At 41.7% G+C, this 13,603-nt stretch overlaps 1 protein-coding gene across 1 annotated transcript in view; it reads left to right on the top strand.

The window, feature by feature from the left end:
* LOC124613202 (nibrin) overlaps window positions 1–13,603 on the top strand; it is a 159,771-nt gene that overhangs the window by 97,747 nt on the left and 48,421 nt on the right. The window contains exons 6-7 of the mRNA XM_047141867.1: window positions 9,959–10,093; window positions 10,272–10,731. Of these exons, the coding sequence (XP_046997823.1) occupies window positions 9,959–10,093; window positions 10,272–10,731 (595 nt within the window). The remainder of the gene's footprint in view (window positions 1–9,958; window positions 10,094–10,271; window positions 10,732–13,603) is intronic.

Below are 13,603 nucleotides of genomic sequence, written 5' to 3'. Positions count from 1 at the left end.
GTGAGGGCAATGGATTGTTCAGTTTGGAACTGGTATGGGGACTGATGGAAGGAAGGGTTGCAGCCAGAGATGGGAACTTTAAGTGTGAGGCCTTTGGGGGTAATGCCAAATGTCGAACCACAACACCCTAATTCAGTAGTTAACCTTTCCTCCAAACCTCTCTCCCAATCCGAAACCTCTGTCCTATCCAAAGGCCTCACCTTCAGCCCCACTCCCAGATTCAACCAAACAGCCCTCGTCAAAGATTTACTGTCCTACACTCGTACTCTCTGCTGAAAATATCACTTTGCCACGAAGAAAAATGATCCTAATCCTACTCCTAATGATCCAACTCCCCAAGACACCATCCAAATTGAACCCTGCCTGGAACAGTTCCGTCCTCCGTCACAGCGGGACCCACCTCCTCTTCCTCAAAATCACCCTCTCCAAACCTTCCAGGAATTTCTGACTTCCAGCCTTGCATCTCAATCCTTCTTAAAAAACCTTAATCCTACACCCAACATCACCACTGCTGAAGCCCAGGCTATCCGTGATCTGAAGGCTGACCGATCCATTGTCATTCTTCCGGCGGACAAGGGTTCCACGACCGTGGTACTTGATCGTCGGGAGTATGTGGCTGAGGGACTGTGTCAGCTTTCAGACAACACCACATACAAAGTTTGCCAAGGTAACCCCATTCCCGATGTCCAGGTGGAGCTTCAAGGAATCCTCAGAACCTTAGGCCCCCTGCAAAACCTTTCACCTGACTCCATCAGCCTCCTGACCCCACCGACACCCCGCACCCCTACCTTCTACCTTCTTCCTAAAATCCACAAACCCAATCATCCCGGCCGCCCCATTGTAGCTGGTTACCAAGCCCCCACAGAACGTATCTCTGCCTACGTAGATCAACACCTTCAACCCATTACATGCAGTCTCCCATCCTTCATCAAAGACACCAACCACTTCCTTGAACGCCTGGAATCCTTACCCAATCTGTTACCCCCAGAAACCATCCTTGTAACCATTGATGCCACATCCTTATACACAAATATTCCGCACGTCCAGGGCCTCGCTGCGATGGAGCATTTCCATTCACGCCGATCACCTGCCACCCTACCTAAAACCTCTTTCCTCATTACCTTAGCCAGCTTCATCCTGACCCACAACTTCTTCACTTTTGAAGGCCAGACATACCAACAATTAAAGGGAACAGCCATGGGTACCAGTATGGCCCCCTCGTACGCCAACCTATTCATGGGTCGCTTAGAGGAAGCCTTCTTGGTTACCCAAGTCTGCCAACCCAAAGTTTGGTACAGATTTATTGATGACATCTTCATGATCTGGACTCACAGTGAAGAAGAACTCCAGAATTTCTTCTCCAACCTCAACTCCTTTGGTTCCATCAGATTCACCTGGTCCTACTCCAAATCCCATGCCACTTTCCTTGACGTTGACCTCCACCTGTCCAATGGCCAACTTCACACGTCCGTCCACATCAAACCCACCAACAAGCAACAGTACCTCCATTATGACAGCAGCCACCCATTCCACATCAAACGGTCCCTTCCCTACAGCCTAGGTCTTCATGGCAAACGAATCTGCTCCAGTCCGAAATCCCTGAATCATTACACCAACAACCTGACAACAGCTTTCGCATCCCGCAACTACCCTCCCGACCTGGTACAGAAGCAAATAACCAGAGCCACTTCCTCATCCCCTCAAACCCAGAATCCCCGATAGAAGAACCACAAAAGTGCCCCACTTGTGACAGGATACTTTCCGGGACTGGACCAGACTCTGAATGTGGCTCTCCAGCAGGGATACGACTTTCTCAAATCCTGCCCTGAAATGAGATCCATCCTTCATGAAATCCTCCCCACTCCGCCAAGAGTGTCTTTCCGCCGTCCACCTAACCTTCGTAACCTGTTAGTTCATCCCTATGAAATCCCCAAACCACCTTCCCTACCCTCTGGCTCCTATCCTTGTAACCGCCCCCGATGCAAAACCTGTCCCATGCACCCTCCCACCACCACCTACTCCAGTCCTGTAACCCGGAAGGTGTACACGATCAAAGGCAGAGCCACGTGTGAAAGCACCCACGTGATTTACCAACTGACCTGCCTACACTGTGATGCATTCTATGTGGGAATGACCAGCAACAAACTGTCCATTCGCATGAATGGACACAGGCAAACAGTGTTTGTTGGTAACGAGGATCACCCTGTGGCTAAACATGCCTTGGTGCACAGCCAGCACATCTTGGCACAGTGTTACACCGTCCGGGTTATCTGGATACTTCCCACCAACACCAACCTATCCGAACTCCGGAGATGGGAACTTGCCCTTCAGTATATCCTCTCTTCTCGTTATCCTCCAGGCCTCAATCTCCGCTAATTTCAAGTTGCCGCCACTCATACCTCACCTGTCTTTCAACAACTTCTTTGCCTCTACACTTCTGCCTCGACTGACATCTCTACCCAAACTCTTTGTCTTTAAATATGTCTGCTTGTGTCTGTATGTGTGGATGGATATGTGTGTGTGTGCGAGTGTATACCTGTCCTTTTTTCCCCCTAAGGTAAGTCTTTCCGCTCCCGGGATTGGAATGACTCCTTACCCTCACCCTTAAAACCCACTTCCTTCCGTCTTTCCCTCTCCTTCCCTCTTTCCTGATGAGGCAACAGTGTGTTGCGAAAGCTTGAATTTTGTGTGTATGTTTGTGTTTGTTTGTGTGTCTATCGACCTGCCAGCGCTTTCGTTCGGTAAGTCACCTCATCTTTGTTTTTTTTTTATATATATATATATATATATATATATATATATATATATATATATATATATATATGCGATATGGAATTGTCATTGTTCTTTTTTTATATATAAGTTTCTTTCACGTACCTAGACAATGTAGAACCGTTATAGTAAACGACAATGTGTGCATATTGCCCTAATGTGTCCCTATATAACCATATGTGCGATGTAGAACCCTCACAGTAAACGACAATGTTTGCATCCTTTCCCGATGTACGACATTCCTGTCCCCCCTACAATGCTTGACAGTTCTCCCCTTTTTATGTGTAATATCATTGTTTGTATAACCGTATTTTTTTATTTGTGTGTGTGTGTGTGTGTGTGTGTGTGTGTGTGTGTGTAGCCTGATTCTTTGGCCTACTTACATAAAATAAGTTGTAGGTTATTGGAAATCACAGAAAATGAGAAGGACTTCTGCGATATAAGTATATGAATATGGAAAGAGGAAAAGATAGATAGGTCCTCGAATGAGAAGTAAGAAAGGAAAAAGTAGAAACGGTTGCTAAGATCGAAGAAGAGAAAGAAGATAGCCTCAAAGACAGGAAACCCTTCCCACCCCCCCTTCCTCAGGATCACTACTTCACTGGTAATTGAGTGAGAAGCCGGAGGAGGTATGGTGTTAAACGTATCCTACAGAATGGACTTTCTCACCTTCGCCTTTGAAGTCCCCGAAGAAACGTGTTAGCAACACCTCTGGAATGGCAAATGGTGGAGAATCAGTCACACTTGTCTTTGAGGGTTGTTTGGAAGGTGTGGTGTGTGTTCTGTGTTAGCCATGTTCGTACTTACACTACCCACCCCTTCAAAAACTACTATAAACCCTTCCCTTTACATCAGATCTCCTAAAAGGTATAAAATATTCTATAAAAATAGACAATTATACACTACGATCAAATAGTTGTTTAGTTAATCACTTTACAATATATTTTATACATACATAAAATACACTGTTCAGTTTATGTTGTCTCAATATCACTCTGTTTGAATAGTACCATGATATTATTTTTCCATTATGTATGTTCTATTCATTTCATTTCATGTCTAGGGATCACTGTTTATCCATGATTCCCTTAAGTCTATTATTTTTCTATCATATCCGGTTTTCTATGTGCTAAAATTATCGGATAGCTTAAGAATTCATTAATAGATAACAGAATAGTTTAAGATTTGAAGGGAATTCAGTGCAGGAAAAATAGTACAGAAGAAACACAAAAACAACTCGGGATCCGACGGTCGTCACTCTGCCCATTAACACAGAATGTTAACATCCCTGGAGAATAAATATAACTCCACCCGGATCCCATGGATCTGATATTAACTTCACTTGAGCAAGTGCAGACCAGTACTCCTTATTAAATTTTATGTGTAGGTCTCCCCACAGCAAAACAATTACCACTTCTCTAGGAAACACAACATTAGGTAAAGTTATTCTATTTTCTACTATGTCATGGACAAGTTTGAATTCTTCACACAATCATCCATAACCTTGCTAGCATCATTAAGTTTAGAAAAACCAACCATGTTTCCGGAGATTATACTCTCGGTAACTTCTCAATCTCTAATTAGTTCAGATGGTTCCGCCAACTACATACATTTATAATGTCAAAGTTGGCTATTTTTCCTTTAAAACTTTGTCCTATATTATCTGCTCGTGAACTAACAACACGAGTAGTAACACCTGAGGTTTTCGACTGAATAATCGACATTACTTCCTTGGGTCGATCTGTGCTCTCTTTCAAAGTATTCATTTCCTGTATTAAGGAATTAAATGTAACATTACATACATTTTAACAAAATTTTAATTATTCACTAAATTCAGATTCTACATTATTATATTTATCTTCAGTTTCACATTCTAACTTTTTAACTAAGTCCTGAAGTTGGTTACTCTGTGTTGACTCAAGTCAGTGAACAGTTGGTTTACGTGACTACTTAACGAACTAGATAACTCCTCTCTCAGATCTATTTTAAAATTCTCTACTTTAGTAATTAAAACATCAAATTCAGTCTTCAAATTTCCCATGCCTTCACATAACTGACTTTATTCTTTACTTTTTTCATCTATTCTAGCACTTAACAACCCTGAAGTCTCATTCTGAACATCCAGTTTATTATTTAATTGAGTGTTCACTGAATCTAATTTAAGACTGAGCATTTAGAGTTATATTTAGTTCCTTTCTTAAAGAAGTATTTTGAGCTGTGAATTCTTTACTTTGTGCATCTAATTTTTCCCTTAAAGTTGCAATTTGAGAATTTGGCTCTGTTCTTTGGCTGTCTAATTTAAGACTTTAATTAAATTTGCTACCTCAGTCCAGTCCGGCATTTCTTTTGTCACTGTCATGGCCATGGCTGGTTCCGATGTTTCCCCAGTTTTTTGAGTATTATCTATATTTTTCTTACTTTTAGATCACGTTATCATTTTAAAAAATCACTTCTGAGTATAACAACTTTACCAACAGTCTATTTTGGACAGTATCCTTAACTTCATACTCAAATAATTGTCTTTCGCTCAACCGGCATAGAGTTTTAGGCTGCGTCGGTGAGCAGGAGTGGAATCAGTACCAGTGAACAACACGGGTGCCAGCAGCATCAAAGGTTGGTTTCAGCGTTGGTGTCAGTGAACGGATTTGTAGTCAGCACCAGTGAGCAGCTGCTGGTGCCGTTGGCATCCGTTGCTGGTTATGGGGTCCACGCCCCCGCGATGTACGTGCGGGCTGCTTACTCTCCACACTGAATCTGCATCGTCGAATAGATCTTGTCATAACTCTTTTTAGTCTAAACTGTTGACATTTTCCCTGCATTTTTTCTTGTATGGTATTTATTAATTTTCAACCCTTTTTACCGTTTATGCAGAATCCAGCTCTACGAAACAATTTCCCTGTCTTGTTACTAATAGTTGCTGTGGCAACTCACAATATCCTTTTATCTTGATTTCGTTTGAAAATTCCCCTTTCTTCAAGTCCTGATCACTTCGGACCCCACGTTCTAACGCTCTTTTGACGATAGAACATGTGCAGTACATATACAAACTTTATGTTTTCACCAATTAATGGTGTAGTTAACTATGTAGAATAACGTTCTTGCATTCCACATATAAATATGTCCATCTTCTCATATTTCGCTCGTAGTTCGAACTTTAGAAACACTTAATTAACATGTACAAACGAGTTTCGTTTTGGAACCACTCAAAAATTCAAAAACTGGTCTTGCTTCTAGCAAGTCTAACACCAATATTAAGTTAGAGTCTCTAGACACATCATGTTTGAATTTTCTATAACAATTACAGTTATTTGACCGCCAAGGAATAATACATAGTTACTCCTTGCATCCTCCATACATGTTCTATGGCGCGAGCAGCAAACACTTGTTGGCATCGCTCGTCTGACGCAACTCTTGTCTTTCCATGATAAATGTCCATCCTGCACACACAGACATGTGTTGTGCAGTAAATAGCCCTCATTCTCTCACACCTATCTCTGAAACATCACGTGTTCGAGGCGGCAGAAGGTCAAGTGGTTCCAGAATTTATGTGGAAATTCTCGAATCATTACAAAATACAAAACAATCACAGTTTTATTTAAAGACAACAATCCTAGGTAATGTTACAAAATTGCAGTTTACAACAGTAGAAAAATAAGTCATCATTAACTTTTGCAGTGGAAATTGGTCAAGGAACATGATTAGTCAGTGTCGTTAGTGCCCAGAAGAACTGATAAGGCAGGATGTGTCCTGGGGGAGAAGTTAAATTCTGGAATGAATAAGAGGAATGCTTCAGTTGAGTTGTGACATCCAGAGTTTCTTTTAGTTGTTTGGCAAAATTCAGGTCCCCGATTATAGCAGTGGAATGCTTTGTATAGAAGTCCACTATTATGCAGCGATGCTCGGTATATATGTGGGGTGAAATTCCAATTGGAACACAAAGTGAAACCATAATGAGGACTGGAACAGCGTATATTTGTTGTGATAATTCAACTGTTAGTCAGGAACCAATTGAATTTGTTGCGTGTGAGACAAACTGTCTTCAGAATGTTTAAAGCAGAAATGGAGTCTACAGGAGATGTTGAATTATGTCATTCAGGTGTAAATAATGACGCTGAATTGCACTGCCTTTGTCTGCTTGGAGGCATGACATGTGGTGGAGTGCTGGGTTGTGCTTATGCTGTGGCAGTTGAACAATATGTGCTCAGATTTGTTGGGGAGTTGAATTTTATTTCTGCATACTCCTTCAAAACAACATGGTAGCCTTCTCCAAGATACTGGCTTGTGATCACCATTTTTCTAATGCAAGTTTCCAAATTTTGTAAACTTTGAACATAATTTTGCCATAACAGACAACAGTGAAAACAATGCAACGACAAAGCATCAACATAGTGAAATAATGCGAACAGTGACAAAACCATCTGATGGTAGATGCAGATAATGAAATAGGGAGCAATAACTAAAAGAGTGAAGGGGGGCTAAAAAAGACATACTGGTTAATTTTGGGATAACTGGGAGTGTGTAACACACAGATGCAAAGGTAGTGACGTATTAGTAGCACTGGGGTCTGTTAATTCTATTGAATCAAGTTACAGCCACATTAGAACACAGAGTGGCTCGCAGTGGAGAAGATGCATCAGCTGTGTTGCTGTTTAACAAAGGACAGACGTCCACAACGAACAGGCTGTTGCTCATAGCAACAATCTAATGGGGAAGTAGTTCTGTCCAGCAAGTAATAATATCAAACTAATATGCATAAAACCTATAAGACACAGAGGTAACTTTACAGGAATGACACAAATGCTACACTTACACAAAATATTCTAACTTATCAGGGGCCTGATGGGGTGAAAACACACAACAGAATCATCAGTATGGCTGAACAATAGAATGACATAGGAAACACTTACACTATCTCCCACCTCAGATATAAGATAAAATTTGTTCCTAATCCCTAGACCATAAATTGTACAGATGGGCAGAACATGAGTTGTAGTGGTCATTGTCATTTGCAGTGTAACAGTTTTAGTGAGCATTGGCTTTTGTCTTGAATGGTTCTTTCTGAGTTTTAACAATGTGGAAAAAGATAGATTGCTACTTACTGTAGAGAAGACACATTAAGTTGCAGCTAGACACAATTAAAAGACACATACATAAAGCTTTGGGTCACAGCTTTCATCAACAAAAGAGAAACACCTGCCATTCATATACACAAGCAAGCACACGTCATGCACGCACAACCGCCAATTCCAATAGCCCTAGTGTAGCTTCTAGAATTTTCGGTCATGTTTGCATGAGGTGTGCTTGCTTGTGTGTATGAATGATGTATGTTTCTCTTTTGCTGATGAAGGCTGTGGCCGAAAGCTTTAGGTAAGTTTCTTCTAATTGTGCCTGTCTGCAACGTAACATATCTTCTTTATGGTAAGTAGCAATCTATCTTTTCCTACATTATTGATATTCCTATGTGGAGTTTCCATTATTTTCTTTCTGAGTTTTGCTAGATCCACTACAGGAGATGGCATATTGCTGCCTTGATACTTGGTTAATTGATCAGATTGAACTATAATCTTCCAATCTAGGAGCTGCAATTTGGAATTGCATTATTTGGATGATGGAGCTGTTGTATCTGTGACAAATCTGCATTTTTCTGCTGAACTCTCTTCCAAATAATCTTTAATATTTTAGCCAGTGACTTCACTTCACTGGACTTCATTCCTGGTTGCAATTTCTCAATTTCAAATGGGAAGTGCATTGGGTGATCGTAAACCAACTCAAAGGGATGCAACCCAGTTGCTTCCTGCATCATGGTTTTGTGGGACAAAATTAGAAATGGCAATAGTCTATCCTAGCCTGAGTGCGAAAGTTCACATAATAAGACAACATTTGAACAACAGTTTTATCAACGCTTTCAGCCCTGCCATTACTATTAGGATAAATTGGCATAGTCCTTCGCTTCTTTATTTTAAGTTGTCAGTGTACCTGTGCCATAAGACTGGACGTAGAGTTTGTCTCTCTGTTTGAAGAGATAGACTGCAGCAGGCAGCCTGGACTGACTGCACTAAGTACTCAACTTTCATGTCACAGCACAGGACCAGATGGCCCTGCATAATGGTTTCGCACATCTGCTCATGTCTTAGTAATTTGTAGGTGGCACCTCAAAACCAAAAACATTCGTGCACCCCACTGAGGGTGTAGCCAAGACTGGAAAGAAGTACTCTGTAATTTATATACTGCACTCAGCTTTAGAAAAAGAAATTGTATCAGTTTATTTGGTCATGGAAATTACATGGTGAGGATTGACATGGGCTCAAGGGGAGATAACTCTGGTATCTCGGAGATGAAGGGCAAATTCCAAGGTAAAGAAACTAAGCCATTTAGTGTCTGCACTATGCAGCAACTTGGAACAGAAGAGAGGAATGTTTTTGCCATGGCTCTGAGGCCCCCAGTCTCAGAAGTCAGGTGATCATACTGCACAATTTGATTGACAGGGCAGTGTTGCTGATAATGATTTGGCCTATTCTAGTGTTGACTGCCCAATTGTTGGCACATCAGCTGAAAGGTGAAGGATGAAAAGGTGGCCTCGTTGTAAAATTTAAATAATAAAAATGTCTTGCATTCAGGGTCTGGGGGCACCTTGTACAGGAACATAGAACCTTGCAGCGGTCATCCAACACCTGAAAAACTGTGAACTGTAGCACCGGAAACACATATGTTTACCAAACTTCCTTTGATACATTGAAAGACAGATGTGCCAGCAATGCTGCCAGAATTGTTGTGGTGTGCAGCATTTACATTAATTGAGGCTGCCGTTGGTAATGCTTTTTCTAGTGGTCCACTTGTTTTTGAAGCAGTGCTGCCTGCTCATTATGTATGTATTTATGTGACTGGAGGAATTGTAGCAGTTCAGTGCCCACAAAACACACATTTTGTAGAACTTTTCTCATTGCCAGTTATGCAAGTCTTTTTCAAAAAAGAGTTTACTAGATCACATTTTACAGGCACATACAACAGAAACAAGTACCAAGCGGCCAGCACCTTTGAGTAGCCAGGCTGTCATAGTGGAGAATAGCGTTGGCACAGTATTAGGCTGGATAAAAGTTCAGGAACACAGTACATTCTCCTCCTTCAGTTTGTATAGTATAAATATTTACAGCATGTTCAGTAAACATCAGCCTCATTTTCTTTCTAGGTGGAACTCCAGTTTGTATAGAGGACACAAGAGTATCAAAACAGGAGCTCATTTCACCAGATGTAATTGTTATGCAGGTTGCTGATCGAAGTTCCCAGTCGTCACAAATGCCCAGCTTTTATGCTGACTACATAAGTACCTACAAATTTATTTATGTATTTCTTTTTTCGCTCTTTTGTGCTGAAAATATTCCTTGATATGTAATAACTGCATACTATTTGAAAGTATAATATGTAGTTTATTGGATGATTTATGTCTTTCAGGACACTTAAAGTTACAAATATAAGTAATGTTTATCATATCTGATCTTCAGACTATCTGCAGGCATCGTCTAGGAGACTTATACCTGTGAGTGAAATTGGCTTAGCTATTTTACATTGCTCACTGGAGAAATATTGCAATCCAGCATTCAGCTTTGCATCTAAACTATTACAAGGATGTAAGGGAACAGTGATCCAAGACTCTTCTGAACCAGTATTGGCACTGGACACACAAGAAGCAGAAGCACTTTGTGGTAAAATTAAAGCATCTTCTAGTAACCTATTTGAAAGAAAGAAAATAATACCAGCAAGTGGAACAAGTGACAAAGATTGTGAAAGTACTTCAGGAGTGGCACAAAGATTTGAGAATGATGAACATCAAAATACAGGCTCAATGGACATTACACCTCCAAAGCAAGTACTATTTGTAGAACCACACACAAGACTGCAAGAAAGAGGAAAGGATTCACCATTGTCAAACAAAGTGAAGCCTTTGCGCAGTCACTCCAAGAGGTATGTTAAGTTTTCGTATTCACACACATCTTTAGTAGGGAAAAAATTATGTATGTAAAAATTTATGCAGAACTAAAATATCTCAGCCGTAGTGAACAATGGAAAATACTCATTAATGAAATGGCTGTTATTCAGTAGTTTTGTATAAAATTATTATACATGTGTCACTGATGTTCCTGCACCCCAGTATATTAATACAACAACAAAAACAATCAATTATTGATAATATAATGTAAACAGATAGATAAAAAGGTTGTATCAGGGGACCACACACACACACACACACACACACACACACACACACACACACACACACACAAAAGGATTTAACTATTACAAGCTTTCAGAGCCATTGGCTCCTTCTTCTGGCAGAAGAGTTGAAGGGGAAGGAAGAGGGCTGAAGGAAAAGGGCTGGAGAGGTTTAGGGAAAGGGGTGCAGTTCAGAAAACTCACCCAGAACCCCAGGTCAGGGGAGACTTAGCAGGCAGGTTGAGAAGGAGAGACTCATTGTTGGGGACTGCACCAGATGAGATTTGAAAACCTGAGAGCTTAAAGGTGGAAGACTGGCTAATATGCTAGACAGAGATTACTACTAAAACATCGTGCATGAGTTAATAAGAGTGAATAGCTAAGTGCATTATATGTAAAAGAGATGGGAGGGGGAACGGCGAAAAACAGGAGAGTCAGATAATGAAAGATGTAGAAAACTGAAATGGAATGAAGAAAGGATTAGTTACTGTGAATAGATGCTGACATGGAAGGAATTAACATAAATTAAGGCCATGTGGGTGGCGAGAACCAAGGACATGTAATGCTAGTTCCCACCTGTGGAGTTCTGAGAAACTAGTGTCTGGGGGAAGAATCCAGATGGCGCGTGTGGTGAGACAGGCACCGAGGTCATGACTGTCATGTTGTACGCCATGCTTTGCAATAGGATATTGTGTGTTGCCTGTATACACCTCTGCCTATGCCCATTCGTCCTCACTGATAACTGGGTAGTAGTCCTGCCGATGTAAAAGGCCAAATAGTGTTTACAAGGTAGCTGGAATATGACGTGTTGTTTTGCAGGTGGCTTTCCCTTTGATAGTATATGTTTTGCCAGTTACAGGGCTGGAATAGGTGGTGGTGGGAGGGTGCATTGGGCAAGTCTTGCAGTGGGTACATTCACAGGTGTAGGAGCCATAGGGCAGAAAGATGGGAGCAGAAGGAGCATACGGCCTGGCAAGGATGTTTTGCGGAGATTGGAGGGTGACAGAAAGCTATTCTAGGTGTGGTGAGCAAAATCTCAGACAGAATGCATCTCATTTCAGGGCACAATTTTAGGAAGTCATGGCCTTGTCGAAGTAGCTGATTGATACATTCAAGACCAGGGTAATACTGGATGACAAGTGGTGTGCTCCAATGTGCTCCAAAGTTTTTTTTGGAAGGATCAGCAGTACCAGGATTGGATGTGATGGCCCAGGAAATCTGCTTTTGAACTAGTCTGTTGGGATAATTATGTCCAGTGAAGGCTGAAGTGAGAGTGGTGTTGTATTGCTGTAAAGAGTCTGTATTAGAACACATATGTTTGCCTCAAATGCCAAGGCTGTGTGGGAGGGAATGTTTGACATGGAAAAAAATGGCAGCTGTCAAACTGTAAATACTGTTTTTTATTAGTAGGTTTGAGGTGTTCAAAAGTGTGGAGCTGGCCTTCGATGAGGATCAGATCAACATCAAGGAAAGTGGCACGGGATTCGGAATAGGACCATGTGAAATTTAATTGGGAGAAGGTATTTCGAAATTCCAGGAATTTTAACAGGTCGGCTTCACCATGAGTCCATACAGCAAAGACGTCATCAATGTACCTGAACCAAACCAGGGGCTGAAGGTTTATGGATCTCAGGAAAGCCCCCTCCAAGGGGCCCATGAAAAAGTTGGCATAGGAAGGAACCATCCTTGTTCCCATGGCCATACTCTTGATCTTTTTGTATGTCTGCCCCTCAAAGGTGAAGTAATTGTTGGTAAATATAAAGTTGATTAAAGTGAGCAAGAAGGATGTCATAGGCTTGGAATCAGGTGAGTGTTGACTGAGGAAATGTTCAGCACCAGACAGACCATTTACTTGGGGGATGTGGGTATAGAGAGAGATGGCATCAATGGTGACAAGCAAGCTGTCTGGTGGGAGTGGGACAGGCATGCATTTCAGATGACCTAGGAAATGGTTGGTGTCTTTAATATAAGAGGAAGGTCTTTGTACTATGGGTTGCAGGTGTTGGATCAACTAAGGCAAATATACATTTGGTGGGTGCTTTGAAGCCAGCAAGTATAGGACGACCAGGATGATTGGGTTTGTGGATCGTAGGAAGAAGGTAAAAGGTGGGGGGTGTATGGTTTGGGTGGGGTAAGAAGTTCTATGGATTGAGATTAAGTCCTTGTGAGGGCCCTGGGGTTTTTAGGATGGGCTGCAGGTCACTTTGAATCACAGGGATGGGATCTTGAGACTCATTGGGAGAGTGCTTAGAAAATGTAGTCCATCAACAAAGGAGGTGGCTTACAAAACACTCGTTCGACCTATACTTGAGTATTGCTCATCAGTGTGGGATCCGTACCAGGTCGGGTTGACGGAGGAGATAGAGAAGATCCAAAGAAGAGCGGCGCGTTTCGTCACTGGGTTATTTGGTAACCGTGATAGCGTTACGGAGATGTTTAATAAACTCAAGTGGCAGACTCTGCAAGAGAGGCGCTCTGCATCGCGGTGTAGCTTGCTCGCCAGGTTTCGAGAGGGTGCGTTTCTGGATGAGGTATCGAATATATTGCTTCCCCCTACTTATACTTCCCGAGGAGATCACGAATGTAAAATTAGAGAGATTAGAGCGCGCACGGAGGCTTTCAG

This window comes from Schistocerca americana, chromosome 4 (assembly GCF_021461395.2).
Source record: "Schistocerca americana isolate TAMUIC-IGC-003095 chromosome 4, iqSchAmer2.1, whole genome shotgun sequence".
NCBI classification, from domain to species: Eukaryota; Metazoa; Arthropoda; class Insecta; order Orthoptera; family Acrididae; genus Schistocerca; species Schistocerca americana.
Note: the sequence above shows the minus strand (reverse complement) of the source record. Positions and strands in the feature narration are given on the sequence as shown.